Source organism: Poecilia reticulata, chromosome 10, assembly GCF_904066995.2.
Source record: "Poecilia reticulata chromosome 10, P_reticulata-male-v2, whole genome shotgun sequence".
Taxonomy (NCBI): Eukaryota; Metazoa; Chordata; class Actinopteri; order Cyprinodontiformes; family Poeciliidae; genus Poecilia; species Poecilia reticulata.
Window position 1 is genome coordinate 31,654,803 of NC_088839.1, and position 23,392 is coordinate 31,678,194.

The window sequence follows — 23,392 nt, forward strand, 5'->3', positions numbered from 1 at the left end:
TCGGGCCAATAGACCACCTTTGTGCTAAAAACTGCACTTTTACATCCCATGTCTGCATTATGGGGGAATATAAAAGAAATAAAATATAAATATAGCCTTTTGATGCATGCATATTGCACATATTTTCTTTCGTTCTGCTGGAAGTGGGCCGTGTTTCCTCCGTGATTTCTTCCACTCATCCCCCGCTTCCTCCTGCATGCATCCCCGGCCTTCATACCTCTGCAGCTCTGCATGTTTGCTCAAGCTTCATACTCATAGTTTGTTTGGCTTTGTCACGTTTGTGCACATTTAAAGCATAAAAAAATCAGCAGCGCCAATGAAAACAATAAAAGGGCAAACAGATGAGTAAGGTTGGTTGCGTGTCTACAAAGAAGAACTGGTTGGAAACAAAACAAAGCAAGTTTTAAGGTGTGTACATAAGAGTCCAACAAAGCAGGGTTGATTTGATGCATGGCTGCGTTTGAATCGCCTTATTTCTTTTTAAACTTTATTCTAAGGTTTCATTGACTCTAAAAATCCACTTCAGAGAACGGAACTTAATGGATTGCTGTCTTTGTTGTGTGCGCCGCAGTGCAGCTTTTTGTTGATTCCCGTGTTATTTCAAGCCCCAACGAGCAGCCGCGGCTCTTGGCTGGAGCAGACAGGCAGACAGACACGCATTCAGGGGCTAATCTGCCGGAGCATCCCGGTGCCATGTGTATTGGAGCGGCCCATTGTTTTCCTCTATAGATTAGCTGCACAAGCGCCTCAGACAATCCAAAGGCTGCAGACAGACTGTCACTGCTTTGCACTCCGCTAACGGACTTCTTGCACAAAGATTCAATAAAAGTCTCCCAGCAGAATGTTTTTGGAACAATATATTTACTTCCATTAAATAAAACACAATATTTCGGGGATTGATGGGGGAAAAAAAACAACATAATTCCGTACCAAATAGTATACACAGAGCAAAAAACCAAATCATTTGTCGCAGGAACATTTTTGGATGCTTATTATTATTTTTTTAAATCCAGAATTGCTATTCTAAATCGATATTCACACAGACATTAATAATAAATTTATAATATGTTCGAAACACACAACTGGTGCGTTTTTAGTATGTACATTCCCTTTTTGTTTGCAAGCAAAACATGATTCCTTTTTTTAGGATTTGCATTTTTTTTTATCCACATGCGTCGATAAGTTGGAACCTGGAGAAGAGTTGGAGCGCAGCCGCTTCAACAAACAGGAGATGATCATTCAAATATATTTACACGAACATTTCTGTCAACAGTTAACGTCCAGAATCCATCAGGGAAAAAGCCCTCATGACGAGCTGTGAAAAGTGAAACAGGCCTTTATTTTGATTTTTTTTTTTAACTCAGTGAATGAGGCCATCGCTCATCGGAGAGGAAGAAACTTAAAAAACTCCCGGTTCAGTTTGACTCCGAGGAGGAGCTGAGTGTTTCAGTGGTTCAGTCTTCTAGTGCCCTTGTTTCGAGGAAAAAAAAAAAAAAGAGAGAGAAAAGTAGCTGTAGTAGTCTCTTGTTTCTGTGGACGGCTGCTATTAATTATCCACACACTGCAAAAAATAACCACCGTCACAAACATAACCCTCTAAATCAGATTCCCTGCGTGAAAATGAATGAAAGTCAATAAGAGCGAATTAATTTATATTTTTTCTCATAATTTGATGGAAAAGTTGAGTCTTGGGGGAGATGGTGACCAGGCGAGCAGTAAATTCCCTTTAACACTTCAAACAGTTCAAAATGATCTTTTGTGGGGTTAAAAATGCTTTGTCCTCTAACATGTCAGCTCGGTGGCGATTTTTTGCAGTGCAGGTAGCAATTAGACCGGCCTGTCCACCGCGTACTGGCAAGCGCTCAGATTGGTGGCTGGATTCTGAACCCCGGCGTATCCAAAACTCGAGTGCTGCTTGGCTTTCAGTCTCAGGCTGGCCAGGCTGGAGTTACAAGTGTCTCTGTACACGTAGGGAGGGGTCGGCGGCGCGTAGGGGCACGCCGGCGTGGGCACCCCAGAGTTGAGGGAAGGGTTACTGAGGTTGTTCAAGTTATTGAGGCTGTTCAGGCTGGATCCCGGCACGCCGGTCACCGCGGATGGCACCATGCTGGAGGTCATGGAGGAGATGGAGTTGGGCGGCGAGAACATGGTCTGAGAGGATAAAGGGTTGACGTTCATGGAGTTGAAGAAGGGGAAGCTTTTGGTGGATAAGGAGGCGGACGTGAGGCCCTTGGCGGCCCAGTTGTTGTACGTGTAGCTGGGATACATGTCGTCGTACGGCTGCATGAGTCCATTGAACTGCGGGCCGAAGCCGTTCTTACACAGCTCGGCTTGCTGGTTTCTCTCCCGTTTCCTCCACTTGGCTCGTCTGTTCTTGAACCAAACCTAGAGCACAAAAATAACAAATATAAGAGATAAAATACACTTTTTCATCCTTATTTTTATTTTTGTTATTTGTGCATTTTTTTATATTGGGTTCTATTTTTTCTCTAACAGTACATAATTAAAATTAAATCCCTTTTATTCCCATTTGCGCAGAGAACTCCAGTTTTACAGCCGCCTCTATCTGCGCGGAATACACACTGCAGTCTCAGTGGAGCATCTTAGCGTGGAGTGGATGTGTATTCCCCCGCATGCTTCCACAAACACTCTGACTTTAATCACACAACGTCAGGGCGACAATCGCAAAATACGAGTTTTGCACCTCTTTTACACGGAGAGAAGAACACAAGTGGCATGTCAATAGCCTCAACTGTTAACAGTGTCATCATTGCCTAATTACACCTAATAGGTAAATAATACATTGAGTAATTTGTAATTATATTTAAAATAATTAAACGATAAAAATAATTTCCAGATTTTTTGTACTGAGGTAAATGTTTGCGCGTTGTGTCATAATTGATCAAGTTTATTGGAATGAGGTCAAATTAAATGTGGTTTTATCCTGCAGTATTTAAAAAATAATTTCCCTTTAATTATTTTATGAGTATAATTTTTCTAATTTTTATTTATCATATTGTACTACATTTCAGCAATTCATAAAGTTTTGTTTACCCGCGTAATTGTGCCAAAAAAGCCGCATAATTAAAAAACTATAAATTGTGTTCATGTGCAGAGAGAATCAGAAGTGCTACGCTTGGTATGTGTGTGCGTGCGTGTGTGTGTGTGTGTGTGTGTGTGTGTGTGTGTGTGTGTGTGTGTGTGTGTGTATGTGAGGGTGGGGGTGGGGGGGTGCGTGTGTGTGTGTGTGTGTTTTGTGTGTTTACGCACCCTGACTCTGGCCTCTGTGAGGTTGGTCCACACGGCTATCTCCTCCCTGGTGCTCATGTCCGGGTAGCGGTTCCTCTGGAAGGTGGCCTCCAGCTCCTGCAGCTGCTGGCTGGTGAAGTGAGTCCTCTGCCGCCGCTGCCTCTTCTTCTTGGACGGGTCGTCCGAGGAATCGTCGTTTTTATTTTGTATTTTTTCTTTTTCTATAAAAAGAAAACCGGGTTTTTAGATTGATATTTGGCTCTTTGAATTTAAAAAAGAATAAAACCCAGATCTTTTTATCCTTTTAAATAACTTTTTAATGTTTAATTGATTTAAAAATGTCTACTTTTTCCTTTTAAATTGCACTCTACTTTTTATAATTATGCTAAAAATACAAGAAACTATTTAAACTGTTTAAAAACAAACAATAGAAAAAACAATAATTCACCGTCAAACCAGAGACAAATGAGCTGCTATTAAAATGACAGCTCCGGTTTTTATGCGTATAAATCTCCCGTCATGGTGACTGATAGCAGCCATCTATTGTCTCATAACCAGATGATCTCTGGGACTCCGGGTGAAACCCCGGCCGGTTCTTACCCACAGACTCCGGGCTCGATGTGTCCGACACAGTGTGCACCTCTAACCGGTGCTTAGAGTCCACGGAGCGCTGCAGCGGCTGCAGGCTGGAAGCCATCGCCAGAGCCGTGTGGTGCGTGGAGGCGAGTTTATTCCCTGTGAGGTGGTGGTCTATATTTAATGGATCCCTCATAGAGCTCATCGGTGAAAGATCTCACGAGCTTCTAGCACAGGAAGGCTGAGCGGAAAGTCCGACTCCGGAATGTGTTCAGCTGTCCAAAAAGCGCACAGCAGCACAGTTCCTCTTGCTGAGATGAAGCCCTCGTTCTGTTTAAACTGGAGAACGCTTTAAAACAGGCCATTGAGTTTTATCACAGCATCGGTGGAAAACTGCGGCTACCTTGGCTGACTATCAGAGTGACAAGGACAGGTAGGAGATATTAGATCCAGAGGCTTACACACACTCCAGCGCTCTCTGCTCATTTCAGCTGTTGCCTGTGCTCTGCCCATCCAACTGCGCCTCTCTCCACACCTCCACGTCACCGCTTTGCCCCCGCCCCGATTCTCTCTGACAGGCGCGTCCATGTGGATGTGCCCAACCAACCGGAGCTCGCAGAAACGAGATATGTCTGCCAGTGTATTTATGCCGGGGCTGGCGCTTATTTTTCCTCTTCCAAATAAAAGCATGTAAAGTCAGATGAGACGCACGGTGTACCGAGCTGCGCCCCGAGCCGCCGCTGCGCAGCAGCCCAAGACCAAATAAAAATGAAAATAACACAGTTTGGCCTCATTTTATGAGACGGGTCCAGTGGCCCGGTAAAGAGATGGAGAGCCGCTGATACCCAGGCTGAGCCGCGCTCTCTCCGGCTCTGTCGCTGCAGTTTGCTCAGTGGATAAAGCGACTTTTATTGAAAGGCGCAAAGAAAATAGATGCGCACTGAATATCAAAGACAAACACCTTCTGCACCGCAGAGGTCCCGTGAAAGGACAAACAAATGTTAACTTCAAAAGAAGGGCTGTGGTGGCGCCAGCGCTCCAAAACTATCTGCGCGCACTTGTCAACTGACGCTAACTGCCAGACACGCATGCTATGTGAAAAAAGCGCACACGTGCCGCATGTGTGTTCGCACAGGAGCGCAGAATGGAGGCGCTGAAGGAAAAGAGTCAAACGACTCCATCCAAAGGCTAATTTACACCAAGCACTTCAGTTTGTGAACATTCAGATCATAATTGTGATGTGTTGAAGTAAAGCATCCCCACAGCATAATGCTCCCACCACCATGTAACAGCCTGCCCCTGCTGCTCCGCAGTCAGAATCAGGTGAACAGACACACCAGGGAACAACCTTTGTGAAAAAGAGAACTTCTTTTTCTAATGAGTTTTTGACTTCAAGTCTTCCTCAGTACAACACGATCATCTATCACAATCTAATTCCCACTTAGTTGAAATAGAGATTTGACCTAATTTGACTTCCATTGGACAAGTGTGAACAAAACTTCTGAAATCTTCTGAACTTTTAAAGATTTTGAGTTCAAAATGACTTCAGGCTGCAGAATCATTTATTTATCCTTTTGCTGTGTTTTCCTTAAGCAGTCTGACTCTCATCAATTATTTTAAAGCATTTTTAGGTAAAGTCACAGCGTTTTGCTGACATTTGATTGGGACGCAGAAGACGTGCCGTGTCCCAGCTGAACCAATCTGGAACAGGTTGGTTTGGAGGTTAGCTTGTGTCCGTCTAGAACTAAAGTAGTGACAGAGTTAACGGTCAAGTTAAACTGGTTCACAAGCTGAGCAAAAACATGAGACATTTTAACTGAGGCTGTCAGAGAAAACCTTTACAGAATAAATCTAAAACTTATTTTTATGCATTAATCACAGACCAACTTTTAAAGGACAAACTAGATGAGCAATAATTACAATAGAATGATTTATCTGAGTGGCATCAGCAGTTAAAACAAAAAATATTTCTGTCCAAAAACGTCGACAAAAATCTAGCCAAAGAAACCAATTTAATTTGTTGAATTCTTCCAGGGTGGATTTTCGGTCAAAGGCAATAAAAGCAAAACAGTCATCAACAAATCGAGTCCAAGACACAAAACGCCTGACCTCACAGACTTTCTGATTCACGACATGCAAAAGAGCCACACACTAGCTGTCAAATGGAGTGATCCTCTTGACCCCTCGGTGTTTGGCTTCTCAGATTCATTAAATGAAGCTCGGCAGAGGCGCGCGGGCCTCCAGCCGCCGCAGCCCTAGTTTGGTGAGGACGGATTACTCCATCATCAGCGCTTAAACCGGATCTGTCCTCACTTTGCTGCTGGGTGCTGCAGTCTGTTCCGTCTGGGACTTTTTATTCCTTCTCATCTAATTTTCATCTCATTAATTTAATGAACGTGACGCATTAAAGAAAAAGGAACAAATGTGTGTGAGAAAACCAGTGACAGAGATGTGATGAAGCAGGTCATCACTGGGGTTAAAATGCACCTTCACATGCATAACCATCATCATCATCATGATAATCACAGTCATCATCATCATCTTAAGAAAAAACGAGAAAAACTAAATAAGGAGCCCTTCATCTCCCACTTGGCCAAGCGGACGCGCTTTCATGCAGCACATTTGGACTTGGCGCAGTGATCCTATGAAAGCCTCCCCATATATATATATATATATATATATATATATATATATATATATATATATATATATATAAATACCATCAGACCACCGACACGCACAGAAACACACATCAGTCACCACTGCAGGCCGATTACATGACAAATCAACTGGAGCGGAACCATTTAGATGCGATTGTTCTGTGAAAAACAAGAAATTACGAAGATTTTCACAGAAATAATAATAATAATAATAATAATAATAATAATAATAATAATAATAATAATAATAATAATAATAATACAGCTAACAGTGTGAGGCCATTTTTTCCTCTTCCAGCCATATTGTAATACTAAACTTGAAGTGGATTATCGGTTTCCTCTTCATTTCTACAATCTGAATGCTTTATCTCTCTTCTGCGGATTACTGCGTGCAATAGGCCTCCGCCATAGAGGGCCATTAATTAGCAATTCAGTCAATATAGCGGGAGACGACAAGGCTTTTTACATAGGATTAAGAAGACATCAGATTCCACCATTAGCGTATTCCTGCTCACGAATAGGCTTTCATTATACATTTAGTTTTCCCAGGAGCCAATCCACCGAGCGCTGCATATATTACAGGGCGGCACAGATGACGCCCGTCTCCCTGTGATCTGCAGCTCCTGCTCGCCAGTTTCTGCGTCTATTAATCATATTATTCCTAATATGCGGTGGTTTGGATGAAGGGATGAATCCAGCAGCCACGTCGATGTTTACCGAGTTGCACAATCAAAGTTATAGTTTGTTCTTTTACAGCTGAATGTGAGTTTCGAGTCGAATTAGAGAGCAATGAAATAATTCAATTTTACTGAAATATATATATATTTTTCTCTTTGGAAAATCGTTTCTATATTCACTGAATACATTGAAAAGTTGACGGGATAAAATTTGTTTTACTTACGTTCAAAACTGTAAAAATTAAAAATTGAATGAAATAAACAAAGGGTTGAGAATGAATTCGGTTAAACATTATTTATCCGCTCAAACCAAACGTCGTTATCAACTCAGCCAGCTGTAAAATTGGAGAATGCATCTGACCAGCAGGTGGCGCACTAAGACAAAGAACAATGACCCACAGAGAGGCCAATATGTCTTCACATTTTTTTATCAGACTGATAAAATGGACAGAAAAAAATATTTACCTGCACTATTTTTCATTTTATCAGAAAAAAAGATAATATTTGATCGACGTCACGTTGACGTAATTAGAGAAGGAGTTTGTTTCTCGATCATAAGAATGAATTGAGATAATGACTAAATGTCCTTTTTAATAATAATAATAATAATAATAATAATAATAATAATAATAATTAATTATAATAATAATAATAATAATAATTATTATTATTATTATTATTATTATTATTATTATTATTATTATTATTATTATTATAACCGGTGTGATTTTTAAGAAGTTTAATTAATTGAGGATGGTAATATTAAATGTCTGAATGGATTACTTTTCTCTTTTCTTCGCTGTTTTTAAATGAATAAACTTGAGGAGACTCACCTATTTGTGCGCAGGTGGTGGCCAGTTTGCGGCAGTGGGACTCCATTGTGGCGCTGTGAGGTCACTGTTCTGCAATTTAGATACACACAAAATATTCAGTTAGTTTGACTACAAGCTAAAAACGTTTAATGTTTTAGTTTCCCATAAAAACAGTGATGTCTTCAGATAATTCTCTGAAACACTTTAAAATTTTACCAAAAAAATAATAGAGAAATAATTTACATAAAAAAAAATCAAGCTTGAAAAATCAGGAAATAAAGACATGGTGCTATTTAATTTAAGAGGGTAAAAATCAGTGGTGTCTGTCAGTGAAATACTTCTAATGAGTTTTTCTGGTAAAATTTTGTTATAGAACTTTTTTTGAAGCGTGTCAGAAATTACAGCTGCATTAAGACAATAATTGTGACGCCCTCCTTCCTCACTTGCTGTCGACAGATTTCCGATTGTTTTACTGCATTGTCTGATTTCTGTGGCGGGTAAAACGCGTCGTGTTTTGCTTGAGCCTCCACGCGTGTTTTGCTGCTGTCTGCTGCAGTTGGAAGTGGAGTGATTCCGTGGTAAAATCACGGGATTAGAGTCTGATTGAGATGTCTGTCGGTGGGATATTACAAAATTCATTATCGCAACCCTCATACTACCTCGATATGAAGTTACACAGATGGGTTTTTATTAGTCCAGGCTCACACTGTTTGCTTATGATAATTCGAGGCGGGAGGAAATTTGCATGCAGTCATGCTGTTAACCATTTTCCTCACTTCTCCTCCTCACCTGCTCTACATCTTCGCTGCGTTTTTTTTTATATTCCCTGTTTTTCATTCAGAGGATGCAGATATTGGAGGTTAAGTTTTACACGGTGTGTAGCTGCGCCATAGTTCTCCAGAAGCCCTTCGCTAGTTTTCAGCAGCAAAATGAAAGAATGGGAGGCCAGGCTGGAAGGTGGAAGGTTACTGCTCGCTGCTCCGCGCTGTCTAATCACAGAGGTTTAATGAGAGATCACTCCAGTATTTTACACACGCAGCAGCCTGGGCTTTTCTGCGGCCTCTGAAGGCAAACCTGGTTTCATTTTATTTAGAAAACTGAGATTTTAATACAGCAAAAATCACATAAATGCTCCCACAAATGATCTGCTTTTTAAAATATTATTCCACAAATTAGCATTTCCTTTTTCCAGAAAGAAACAACACTACGCAAAAGAAAGAAAATCCAAATTAAATTAATTGTAAATACATTTTAAATACGAAGTAAAGTGGAAAGAAAAGTGAGAAAAATAATTTAATCTTGAAAAAAATTAATACAAATGCACTAAATAATAATAATAATAATAATAATAATAATAATAATAATAATAATAATAATAATAATAATAATACAATTTAGAGTAATTTAAAGGGTAATAATGCCCTAACCGCCACAGGCCCTTCTTTTTAATATCTCTTTGGGATAAATTGCCCTGTGGGAGCAGTTTAAAGATAGCTGCATCAGCATCGCCATCACCACTTTACTTATTTTCATCCCGTTCATCCATTCATTCTCACTCCGTGGAGCCCGTTTGCTCTCAGCACCAGCAGTTGATGTGAATCAGTGAGTCTCATGGCATCGGGCCCAGTGCAGACAGAAAGCTGGCATCGCCCCACGCAGGCTTTACTCGTGAAATTAACACAGCGTGAGCACGAGGCTGCAGCCATCACCGGCAGGATGAGCCCACTAACCTCCATCATATGGTCCAGACACGGGACTATCAGCGTCATCTCGATTTTTCTATTATTTTATTCTCTTAAGGAACAAAAGTGATGAATTTCCACCTACATCACCTGAATATTTATTAGTAAATCACAACAAGCGGAATTTTACCTGTCGATGTTTTTAGACTCGAGATAGAAGATTTAATTATTCTAAATGTCCGCTGTTTGCCTTGTTTTGGTAGTTTTTGCGTATAAATAAAATAAGATCGCTCTGCATGTTTCACTCTGCGCTCTCTCGTGTTCCAGCTCCATCACCGCTATAATAACACCTCATGATCATCCGCCGACCTGTGCGCCAAACCGTGCCCTCACATCCCCCAGTTCTGTTCCTCCAGTCACGGCTTTGAAATAAACATCAGAAAACGCACAAAGTGGAACAAATTCGCTCACTCGCATTAGCTCACATTTCGGTTCTCCTGTTTTTTTTTTTCTTTTTTTACTCAAAGCGCTCCAGCTCCTCCTGTACTCACCAGCTGCGGTCACCGGACGGGACAGGGATTTTTTTTTTCTGTCTCCAAACCGTCGGCGTTTTCTTGTAAAGTGAGGAAATAAATCCCACCGTCCTCAGAAGCCGCGCTCACGGCTCAAACTCGGACAACCTCGAGCTCCAGCGGCGGTGAACTTTCTGTCCGTAATCGTGAGCGTCGCATGGAGGAGCTCCCACACGCCGCGCGTATCCAAAAAAAGAGACGCGGCGCTGCCTTTAGGTTTGTTTCATTTATGCGCATAAATAAGTGTCTGTTTACAGCGCGCGGAGAAAGTGCGAAGGAGGCGCTTTCATCCGAGTCTCCCCTTGGCTCGTCCTCTTCTGTCTTCCTCAACTTTTTTTTTCCTCCCTTGAAAGACGCTCCAAGAGTGGCGCAATTTTTCCAGCTTTTGAGCTCAGAGGGGAACTCGTGTGTTTGTGTGCATGGGTGTGCGCGCGCTCACAAAGGGGTGTGTATGTTTGCGCAGAGCAGAGGGCAACTCTCAACTTTCACCAGCAATCCTGATGCGTCTTTTCAAGAAGGAAGCGGCGATGAAAGCGACTTTTTATCTAAACATTACGGACGTGTAGAACTTTTTATAACTCGTTTTCTTATTAATAAAAGGCCAAACTATTTGTAACTTTGGTAAATTGTGCGCAGAATAAACAAGACGCAACCACAGCTGTCCGCAAACAGTTCAGATATTTTCTCATTTCTGCAACCATTCAATTAAAGACTATTTGATAAGACACAAAAAATCCTTTATAGCTAATTTAATACACCCACAAAACATAATATTTCAAATAAAAGCTGAGAGCGTCGCTTTTATAGAGATGCAGTGGCCTCCTTCTGCGCCAGACAGAGCGCTATCGTGTTGCGGATTTATGTGCGGACGGAGTGAACAGCTGGCTCGGATGCAAATGTTCTTTATGGATCCGTTTCGTTTGATGCAGACTGCATGCGTGTTCCACCCGCATCTCAAGCGAGGCGAACAGACCGGACGCAGGCCTGCGTTAGTCCCCCCGCACCGCACCGCACCGCACCGCCCCCTCACCAGCCCGCCATCCCGGCACATAATCCGTCTTTTACATTTTTAGTCATACTCCCATTAAGCCGGTAATTAATGCGCTCATCCACACGGGAATTTCCACGCAAAAGGGGGACACTGAAGCAAAACGTACGCGCCGTTTCTTCCTCCTCTACAAAAAAAAGAACAAAAAGGAAAAAGAAAGATAAAAAAATCTATAATTAAAATCAAGTAATTGGAAATACATTTAATAAACTACATTTTTTTTAAATAATAATAACAAATTGTAGGAATAAATACAGAATAAAAACATTTTGCGTCAAATGAACGTATTTGCACTACTAAAAGATCCAGTCGGGATTGTTTTAAATATTTTCTAGTCATCTGAGCCTGACCTGCAGTGTGAAATAAGGACAAATTCATGTCAAACACTTTATGTCAAACATCCCGGTTTGTCAGGATTTCACCAATTTCTCAAGGAAAGCCTACCAAACACGCTCAAATGAGAAAAAATGCAAATAAAAGAAGAAAGCATCAGCCCTGCATCACAGAGATTTCTCCACATCACGCCCCGCCTGCAAGTACAGAAGAAAGGGGGAGCGCAGCGTCTGGAGAGGCTTGATGCTTCGGCCGCATGTGCTTCTCTTACCTTCTTACACAAAGAGAGGAAGAAAAAAAGTGAGTGAACAGCCTCCTCTTTCTCACGCAGAAAGATGCAGAGGAATGCCTGAAGTTCAGACAAGGCTGGCGGGTATGAAATCTTTCGCCTCGGGGGCAAACCGGCGGCTTCTTTTCATTTCAAGCGCTTATCGATTTGCCGTTGTCATCTTTGGCGACGCAGAAGGACACTTGAAAGAATTTCTGATGGGGCTGTGATGTGAGAAGCAGGGTGACCTGCTCCGCTGGTGCTCTCTCCTGATTCTTAACGAGCACATCAGCCCGTCTGTGTCAGCGCAGTTTGGACACTTCAACTTTTCCCTCCTCCTGCACACGCTGGAGAGGATTTCAAAACACTCTCTGCAGCTTTTTATGTATATCAGCACGGCATGCGAGCCTGCACTTCAGGGAGGAGAGATGATAGACTACCCAGGCAGTCAGCCGTTAACCGAGCTTCATCTGGGCTCCTTTAAAAACAGGAACTTCTCTCTTTGAATTCACAAAACTCAGCAGTTGGTTCCATTTCTTACATGCAAAAAGTTCAAATTGTTATTACATTTATGCTGTTTAGATGTTGTAAATGCACCTCAATGTAAAATATTTTATTTATTAGAGTCACAATTTAAAAATGTAAAAGCTTGCCTGCATTGTTGGCTCTGGTGTTTCAACCCATAGATTCTCTGTGGTTCGGGTTTCGGTGCAACTAACCTCTGCTCATCTTTTTCTACCAGACTTTTTCCTTCCACACAACTTTCAACTGGAATGCTTGTAATGACCCTCAGTGGTTGCTGAACATCTCTTAAATTGGATGTAAAGGATTGCAAAGGCCTTAACATAGCCATAATATTCTGTATTAAAATCATTTTGTTGTAGTTATTATTTCATTTTGACCTTTACAGTAAAGTTGTAATTTATTGAGATGCTCCTGTATGTGTGCAGATTTCTAACCAGAAGGCCTGAAATCACTCCCATGCATCGCTGTAATTATTGCAGACTTTAGTCTCATTTCTTCTTTGTTGAATCACCATAATGTGCAGCTGCTTTGAGTAATAAACTCTGACACAGGAGTGAATTTGTCTCATTTAATTTCCTCACAGGGTAGTTTGTTTCTCCTCGTATCCCTCTCCCATCGTTGCATCCTGAACGTGTCTTCATGGATAACTCATATTACAGTCAAATCACAAAGGAACGCCTCTGTAATTTCTTCCTTCAGCAGTTATTTTTGAATAAATTCACATATTCCCATGGCATTATCCCATGTATTGTATTGCATCAGGAAGCTTTAGTAGACATGAAGTGGTTTCATTATTCCGTGTTTGCCTTTGCGTCTGAAAACAGCTTCTTCCTTTCTCTTTCTCTTTTTTCACAGATTTGGCCTAAAACCACATGTAATTTTCACGATGTTCAGTCTGACCAAAATTCTGCGGGTCACGTCGTAAAACTTAAAGTTGTAAGTGTTGTTTCCAAAGCCACAAGGCTTTGAACAGATCCACTAATATGGTAGAAGTCTAATAATGAGCTGAAATTTTGTTTCATTTATGGTTGAGTCTAACTGAAAGGGCGGCTTGTTGGGAAGAAGGAAGGAAGTGAAGGATGACAAGGAGAAGGAAGGGAGTTAGAAAAAGAGACAGATGTCTAAAAAAAAACACAAAACATTCGCTGAGACTTTCTCCTCCAAGTCAGAAACATCCTGTGTGTATTTCCATTTGTCAAGTAGCACTCCAAGAACGTTATTAGTGAAAAAGCTGCCTGTAAATTAACCAAATTAAAAGGGTGGATCTTTGATAGCTCTTGAGCTTGTTGAGCGGCTTTATGCCTGATCCTTGCTATTCCAGCTCTGTCACAGTACCAAAGGGAGATGAGCTGCAGCAACGCTAAGCACTCCAACTCAGCTTGTGGTTTAGAGCGCAGTAAGTAAGGCCTGTAAACGGCTTCCTTTGCTCGCCTCGCTCCTCCTGACATGCCCGGCTAACATGGCGTATATTTAAAAAGTACTCAGCTCTTCGTCTTTGTCTTCTTCTGTAATTATCGCATCGATGGCTACCAAAAGAAATGCAAAGCTGATGTCATTGTGGTCTCAGGCCCCCCGGGCGCTCTCATATTTACTTCCATGAATGAAGCAGCTTCAGATGAATACAGATTACTCTGATTTAAACTCTGCTCTGTTTTTGTGTGAGGCCTGTCAGCCCTGATGGGTCTATGTCAGCCGTCTCCGCTGCTCTTGACTTTGGACATGACATGGCTTTGGTCAGACATGATGGGAAACGTCCCGGAGACCAGGACGACTTCCATTAGGCTGACCGTTTCCACACAGAGGACCGCGGCGTTTTACGGCGCAGAGGTCGCTCCCAGGGAAAGCAGCTGCTGGTGCATGCATAAACACATGCGACCTCAGCCTTAATCACAGGTGCGAGTGGGCCAATAAATTGCTCCAGCAGGTCTCTGATCAATTACATGAAAAATCAATGGGAAGCTGCCACTAACCTGCCTAAGGGGAAATCGGCCAAGAATGAAATTGGTGTGATAAAATGACTATGATGCCTCTCAGCCCGTCGATAACATGTAAAACAGTTCGGCTACATGCTAACTCTCCCGTCGGCAGAGCTGAGGGGGACGCAGAGGTCACAATCAGCTCCTTTCTAATTGGTCTTCTTCTGCAGAGCAGCAGGATGAGGAGAGGAATGAAACGACCCACAGAGACACACAGAGGACTGATTTCACACCGCAGGAGGAGACAAAAACTTAATGGAGATCTTAAAACAAAAAATGTATGTGTCATGTAATGGTAGTAGGAGAAAGTTAAATGCTTTTAGGTCATATTTAATAGAAAAAGACAGAGCAACTCCTCTCACACATCCTCACATCCAGCTGGTTTCATCAATACATGCAGGAGTTTAGGAAATGTTGCTTTGAGGAAAAAAGAAACCATATGGAATGTTTCTGGAAATACATTTTTCCCAAAAATTTGCCTCTGATTTCCTGCACATTCATCCTCCGTCTATAATCCCTCATAAAAAATATTCACACCCATTAAATCTTTTCACATTTTGTCACTTTGAAATGACAAACTTTGGGATTTTATGCAGCAGACCATCACAAAGTGTTATTGTCTGGCTACTACAGTAGAAGGAAAAGGACGTGTGATTTTCAATGTTCTGTATAAATGAAAATATGAAAAGTCTGGGATGTATTTGTTTTCACTGCTCTCTGATCCAACACTGTGGTCAATCTGCTGGAGTCAGACCTCTACCAGCTGTGAGCATCAATAGACCGAACATTTGACCCATTCCTCTTTACAACAGAACTAAAGCTCAGTCGGATTGGACGGAGAGTGTCAGTTCTACCACAGCTGAACTTTAACTGAGCCGTTGTTTCGACCAGAGGTTCTCCTGGCAACAAATACTTCCACCTGAGTGGAGGATCTCTGCAGCTCCTCCTGAGCTACCTTCGGCCTCTTTGCTGCTTCTCTGATTGTCGGTTTGCATGAAAAGACATCATCACTGCTGTTTTTCCATGCAGAAAACTTGTTTTTACATTAACTGTCATGAAAGTCTGTTTCCTTTCAATACTTTTATTTTGAAAGCACACTAAGGTCAGGTCACTTCCTATTCTCAGTCAGATAATAGGAAGATCAGATCAAATTCTGATGCAGACATTTGATTCTGTTGGAGTTTATTTAGGTGTATCAGAATAAAAGGAAATGGAAACAACTACACACCGACTGTCCAGATTATTGTCGGTAAAAGAGTTTGAACCACACATCACTTTCACCTTGTTTTGGTTTTCTACATATAATCCCAATAGCAGATAGAAACATAACAGGACGTGTGAAACAAAAACATCTGTTTTTTCCATTTAAACCTGTAGGGACTGTTAGATTCAGTGGTTTAAAACTCTGTTTGCATCCAGTTCAACAGAATTCAGGTCGTATGTTTGACCTGAAGTCATTGTAGCTTAACTGCCAGACTATCCAAAAAATATCATGTCTAACAAAAAATTTAAATCCACAGTTATGTTTTAGATTTATAAGATGCGTTTGGGTGCTATTTCTTTGAGAGTGCTATTATGAAAACATAATAAACTATAAATCTGCGTCTGTCCCCAGAGCTTCCAGGCTTCTCAGGTTCTTCTGCCTGCAGGGAGAAGTGAGACACGCGTTGAGGCTTCATGACGTTTAGATGTTCAACAGCCAAATGAAGACAGATCCATTCAGTCTGGCTTTCACTTCGAGTTATTAGCACTTATAGTTTATTATTTCATTCTTGTTTTAGCTACACCTGGATTCTTTATTGGTTTTTTATTGTGACATTGCTGTTTTTACTGTACTTATGTTTACTATGTAAAGTCTTAACTTTGCTGTTTGTAAACATTTTATTTATCTTATCTCCTGAACCTTATTTTTCATATTTCTTGCATTCCCACAGTTTCTACTCTATAATGTTAATTGATTTCTCTCTCTTTTATTCTTTATTCTTTTAACCATCCATAAATATTGCTCTATCTGATCACATGACTTTTTCATCATTTTGATCTTTATATTGTGGATCTCTAGTCATTAAATGTCTTTGTTTTTTTACCTGTAAAACATTTTGTTTCACCTGACTGTAAGAAATGTGCTTTATAAAGTTTAATTGATCAACTGATTACACTTAATTTGTTTTGTATTGTAAAATGAATGTGAGACATAACAAGGGCAGTAATTTTGGATCTCCAGTCAGACACATTAATTACTAAACAGACCCAGAAAGTGATAAAATGTTTTGCTCCGACTGTATTATTGAATGCACATTTTTTCCCTTTAGTACTGTCATAATAAAATCAATAAGCACCAACTTCTTTGAAATTTTTTGTGGTTTTCTGAATAAAAAATCATCTACAAATCAGCAAACATGACCTTGACCGGTCAAATTGTCTTGTTCATAGATGATAGCCATGCACTTAGTCTTGCAAATCTTTGGAGGATCTACCTGTTTATAATCGACAACTACAAAAAAGCTAATAGATTAAAAAGGTTGGACTGAACAAAAAATATGAGACAGATGTTAGAAACTCGCACAAGAAATTAGATAAATCTGATGCGGATGCGACAAGGATTAAAAGAAGATGGAAGAAGCAACAGAAGCGAGCAGGAGGGAGGGTGGGTACGACGTGGCTAATCTGTAATCAGGATGCTGGTCCCATGTCACGTGTCGCCATTAGTTCCAGTCTTTCATGCTCGTCTGTCCGTTTCACGGAGCCACACCGCTTGGCTGCACTGCATGCAGTTTTCCACCGCAGCCGGTGCAACAGCTACACTAGCAGTGACCCCAGAGACGGGCCTGGGTCAACATCCATCCATGCTGCACATCTCAGTGTCACTTTCCAAACTTCATAGACTGTAAGTGTGACAGATTTCAAGAAACAACGGTGTAGCTGTTAATCCTGGTGGCCATGTGGAGGAGGTTTCATGCAGACCTCTGCAGCTCTTTGGCCTCTTCCCTCAAATCTGTGCTTCAGGTTTAATCCAAAGAGAGAGGGAGGTGTGTGTGGATGCTCAGGTTTCTTCATGGTGGATGTGTCTGAGTGTGTGTGTGTGTGTGTGCAGGGTTTCCTGTGTGAGCGTGGAGGAGCAGGAGGGAGGGGGAGCGAGGCTGTGCGTGAATGAGGAGGGTGGGGGTGTCTAATCCAGTCCCAGTGTGAAACTGTTGACATTTGTTCTTTTTTTCCCTTCATTATGTGACTGGGGCTGTTTTGCGCTGGATTAGCTACAAATCTCCCATGCAGCACATTCAGCATGCCACTAGTAGTTTAACTTCATTAATAATGGATGAAGAGATTGTAATCCAGGAGTAAGAGAGCATGCAGGAAACCGTACAGAGGGAGAGAGGCAGACGGGGACAGGGAGGGCAACCCCGTCATGAAGTCAGGCTTTTTCCCCAAAACAGATCACTGATGATGGCTGCTGAGGTAGAATTTTACCTTAGTGATCCTAAAAATGTGAAATGTTGTTGAGCCATCCAATAAAAGGGAGAGGGGACCAGGACTCCAGAAGTCTCTGTGGTGCATATGCTAGTATCTTTCATTGATTGTGTTTACTCAAGCTTCTTATTGCAGACTACTATGGAAGTCCGGGGGACACACCCTGACCTAACATCAGGATAAGAGGGATTAAAGGAATACATATTCACAATTTTTGTCTCTGCTGCCAGCTTTGATTTCCCCAAACACAATGAGTTTCTGGACTGAGCACAGTGAGGGCCAGCGGCCTCTAAACGGTACAGAGCCTGAAGGTTTTGGGTCCTGCATGTTTTAACTCAGAAACTGAAGAAAAAACTAAACAGTCAAAATGCTGAATGTATAGAAATAAGTCAAGAATATCTGCTGCAGCTTTGGCTGCTTTGCAATAAAAAACAAATGGGCTACAGCAAATAATGCATTTTGGCTCATGGTGGATCAGAAATCATTTGACCTTTGACCTGTGGTCCAACACTTGGATTTTTAAAATTTTGGAAATTATGCAATAATTCTACAGAAAAACAAGGAAATATTCTCATCAGATCTTTAAAGAATTATATGTTTATGTCTGCATAAATGTGTTGTAATGTTGTAAGTTGCTGTGGTAGGGACATTCCCCAATCAATTTAAATAATATTTTTTGGACGTTAATATCAAAAGTTTGGAGAACCAAATAGAACTAATGATGAGAGCAGCATAGGTAGACAGGAATCTGTGTAAAGACATTTTTACATTTTCTAGAACCGCCCTTTGCTGCAATCGCAGCGGCAAATCTGTTGGAATATCTCTCTACCTGCTCTGGACATCTAAAGGAGGACTTCTTGGGTATTCTTTATGAAAAAGCTCAAGAGTAATCAAACTGTATGGAGAACATTAATTTCTTATTAAGAAAATAATTTCATTATCCACAGACAAACATCTCTGTGGATTTCTCCAGAGTTCCCATGAGCCTTTCTGATGGTTCTCTGTTGACTTTTGCTCTGACTCCCTGTTAGTTCTGTCAGTCTTTGTATAATAAGCTGCGTTTTTCCAAAATACTCCTATAAAATTCAAGGTCTCCAGATATTTCTACTAGTACATTAGTTGCTTTTTTAAAATATGCATATTTTTATTGTAAATCACAGATTAAAAAAAAATAAAAATTCAAAGTTTACTTCAATCTCTCAAATAAGTATTATTTGATGTTTTAATAATTACATAAAATTACATTTTGGTTTTATGTTATTTCATTGTTGGTATCTGACCGTATTTTGATGTATTTTTGTGACTTTTCTTTTTACAGTGTATGTCTATATTTCTGATCAAAGCATGCCACACTTTTTTCAGATTATTTTCAGTAAAGAAAAGGCAAATGTTTAGCTTCCTACTTCACAATTATGCACTACTTTATGCTGATCTATGACAAAATACCCCAATAAAATAGGTTACCGTTTTAAGTTGTGACACGGAGCCAGACAATTTAAAGTCTAACATCCTGAAAGTGATTTTCTTTCCTTGTTCTCACCTTTTTTTTCAGCTTTTATAAAAACCCACAGTGCAGTTTATATAGCAAACATGCAAACCGCTGGCAGTGAACACTGACAATAACTTGCCATGTTGTTCCTCTCAGGCAGCCAGAGACATTTTATTATATTCAGTGAAGTCTCTTGCACATGCACAAATAAACATGGCAGGTTGTTAACTGGGATTTAGGTTTGATACTGTAGGCATGTGGGAAGACACCAGTGAGTAGTAACTGTTCAGTCATGTGTTTGAATGGCAAACGACTGTGTGCTGCCTTTAAGGAACAACTGACGCTGGATTACAGAACCGGAGGAGCTTTATGAAGACGTGAAGAAATTAAGGCAAACATTTTGCAGGTGTTTAGTTGTGACTACTATCACACAAGTTTACATATTGACAGAAATATTCATTTAAACAATATCTAAAATGAATCACTACAAAAGAAAACGTGGATAAACAGTCAGGCAGAGCAGGGTGACTGAACTCTTTAGTGTTTCAATGACTGGTAGGAGAAGTTTTACTGTGCAGAAAAAGGCTTTCAGACTTCAGACCCCACATCAACAAAACCCTGTAGCTTCAGGGCTGTCATCATTTCAGCAGATGTTTTTTTTTACAAGAAAGAAAATAATAAGGTTTTATTCACTAAATGGCTGAAAAGACAACAGCACCAACTCCTCAATAGAAGCAGATGTTCTGTAATTTGGCACAGTAACGGTAATAATAGCCCACAGTGCTCCTGAAAAGCACCTGTCCGTGAACTTCCAGGTTCAGTTGAACAGAAATCATGTTTGTTCTTGTCTGTCTAACAGAAAGAGCTCCAGGGTTACTTCTTTTCATAACGGAGAGTGGCATTACCCTGTTGGGTAACAATTAATCAAAGCGTATGCCTGCTCATATTCAAAGATCAAAGAAACACTTGATTTAATTAGAAAGGATTAATTAAAAAGATTAAAGGAGGTTGATTGCATCACTTTTCAATGGCCTCAAAGAAAAATACTGAAAACAATCAAAACTGCAGCAGACATGAGCAGCCGTGACACCTCTGAGGTTCTTCAGGCTGTGACTGCAGGTTTTAAGATCCTTCCCTCATATATGATCCCTACAGAGCTTTAAAATCACATTTTGCTGCATTCAGGGAACCAAAAAGGTGTAGGAAACCCAAGCCTCTGTCTCAGAATCACACAAACTGGCTGTTTGGTAGTGAAGGATTGGCTAAAAATGCAATTCAAAATTAAAGCTGTAAATTAAACAGTGACTTCTGTTATTTGAGACGGATTCAAATCGATAGGATTAAAAAAGTGTAACACAAGTAAAACACATCATATCCTGTTTCCTTAAGTAGTTCCTGTTTAAATCAGAAGTTGAGGCCGAGCCACGCCCACATGCTCTGTTAAATACTTAGTTTTAGTTAGTAATCCCTCAGGAATGTGCATTATTAAATTCATGGTACCGTTTGAAATGTGCAGGAGTGGATGTGCAACAACATCAACATTTTCAATTCAAAATGTATTGAATAACTAGACGTATGAGCTCAGCAATAAAGGTATTTATTGTTTCTAGTCTCTTATTCAAGTTCTTTAAACATTAGATTGTTACAAAATGCTTTTATAGCCATTCAGCTTCAAAGGTTTCAGAAACGCTGATCATTCATGCAGCTTCTTTAGAAAAGTGAACTGTGGACGCTGACATTAGCGTTAGCTGCTACATGTTCAGCACTGAGATGCTATTCTAGGCTTGTATAACTTCACTGATGGGCTAATTCATGTTAGCACAACTTAAACACAGCGAGAGTTTTTTCCAGCGTGGCATCAGATCGGTTTTTGAAGCAGAAATTAACCCCCAGTGGCACGAGAGAAGCGATTTCCTCGCTGTTCCATCGCTGTTGTTTGCAGAAGTTGCTCATCCTTCAGATTTATGGCCGTACCAGAAACGAATGAATACAAAGGTTCCCGTCAGAAATAAAATGTGATTAATTGTGGTACAGTTAAGATGTGATTAATTTATCAAAATTTACACCTAAATACCAAATCTGTTGTTCCTCCTGGTGGGGTTTACATGAGCAGTATTTTACATGACTCCACATGAATCTGATGTGCTGCAGTTTAACAACCTTAAACATAAAACTAATTCCACTCTGATGTGTGTAGTAATTTAGTAAGTTTTCTGAAGTCTTCTGTCTCCGGCGTTTAACTTCATATAAAAAAGGTAAGTAAAACATTTGCTTTTGAAAAAGTTCTTTGGAGCGTCTTTAGTACTTTAGTATAAAAATGTGCATTTCTACATAGCAGCCACGTTTTAGTTGATGTTAGTTAACTCTTTGCTCAAGGGCACAGCAGCTGTTGCTTTCGGTGGCGGTAGGGATGAGCTATCTCAACAAAATGGTTCATCCTGCAGTGAGCAGCCAGGCCGGCCCTTCTTCGGTGACCGTCAGATCATGTAATTAACTGCGGGCTGCTTGTGGCACAGGGAATATAAGGCGGACAGCTTGATGTGTGAGGTGCCACATTGCTGCAAATAAATGCTTAATGGGCTAAGCTTAGGTGATGTCATTGTTCATTGAAAAGACAGTTGCCAGACTCGTAAATAATACTTAAGATTGTTTCCAAGTACGTCCTTTGACGGACATGCCAGCTTGTTCTGGTGTGACGCTGCTGACCTCTGGCATGCTGCGAATGTCACACAAGAGTTTCCACTGTGATGAACCAATGGAAAAGAAACACACTTCAAGAGATGATTCCACCACGTTTTAATACAATTAAAGCACACATAGATAGATAGATAGATAGATAGATAGATAGATAGATAGATAGATAGATAGATAGATAGATAGATAGATAGATAGATAGATAGATAGATAGATAGATAGATAGATAGATAGATAGATAGATAGATAGATAAACTTGAGAAGCCATTTGTTGCTTTAAAAACTGACTGATTGTTTTTCATTTTATTAGTCCACCCAAATAAAAAATAAAGAGATTAAAATACATTAATAAAACAACTAATGCTGAACTAACATCTTTAACATCTGTGTATTGGTTAATTATCTTTTTATGACACATGGCTGCAACAGAGAGTCTGATTCTGCCAAACCTCGAACTGGACCAGAAATCAGACACCTTCACTTTCAGCCCTTTGAACTGAAATTCTTGCCACCCTCCAGAATGAGACAGCGCAATAACCTGATCATGAAAGGGCCGTTTGTGTGGCGGCTGCTTCTATGTGATGCATGTGTTAATGATGAGTTCAGCGTTGCATCTGGTCCCGCTGCCTGGGAGGAAGGCCAGCCTGCATGCTGACACCGAGGCTGCGACAAGCGGCCGCTGGACTGCAGCGCATGTGGCGCGTCAGCCAAGGCCACACCAACCCAGGAGCATTTCCCCGCTCTTTCAAATGTTTTCATTAATTGCTGGGCTGTCACGAACTGTGTTTAGTTAACATGAAACACATTTGCACCGACTTGCAAGCCACCCGTGTTGATAGATGTGATCAGAAGAGTTTAAATCTTGCTCCATATCTTTTCAAACGATTTTTCTCCCACCACCCTCAGCTACACATGCCTTCGCCCTGAAGTGGGAGATTAACACGTTTTAAGTATCACAAAGAGTTGTGCTGTGATTTAGTTTCTAAAGTATGGATGAATGATCCCCTTGTTAAACTTTTACAGGGAATTCATTGCCAAGGATGATACAATAGAAACATGCTTGTGTTCAATTAATGAGATTCTTCAATTTTAAACTTTGGACATGAGAAATGTTCCTGATCCTCAGGCTTCCTGGAGCTGGAATACTTTTGCAATCAAAATGCATGAGGTATTAATTGGGGGGAAAAGTTCATGGAGAGAGAGAAAAAAGAGAATTATGGGAATCGAACCAAAGAATTTCTTATATGACAGATAACGGCTGATTTGATGGATCGTGTTGAAGCTCCTCTGGTGTAAAACATGACTTCATTTTGCATGCCGAGTTTCTTTTTTACTTTTGTTTCATATTTTTCAAATTCCATTT

General features: G+C 40.6%; 1 protein-coding gene across 4 annotated transcripts in view; it reads right to left on the reverse strand.

Annotated features, from left to right (window-relative positions):
- Nucleotides 1–842: 842 nt before the first annotated feature.
- The window catches only part of pitx2 (paired-like homeodomain 2), a 56,375-nt gene continuing 33,825 nt past the window's right edge, over nt 843–23,392 (reverse strand). The window contains exons 1-4 of one of the 4 annotated variants that reach the window (XM_008421037.3): nt 11,881–12,210; nt 7,996–8,064; nt 3,271–3,470; nt 843–2,385 (exon numbers count right to left, since the gene is read on the reverse strand). In XM_008421037.3, the coding sequence (XP_008419259.1) occupies nt 1,828–2,385; nt 3,271–3,470; nt 7,996–8,041 (804 nt within the window). In that variant the 5' untranslated portion in view covers nt 8,042–8,064; nt 11,881–12,210 and the 3' untranslated portion in view covers nt 843–1,827. Of the gene's footprint in view, nt 2,386–3,270; nt 3,471–3,849; nt 6,210–7,995; nt 8,065–10,207; nt 11,478–11,880; nt 12,211–23,392 lie in introns of those variants that run through there. The other 3 variants (XM_008421036.3, XM_008421038.3, XM_008421035.3) reach the window with 3 other exon arrangements.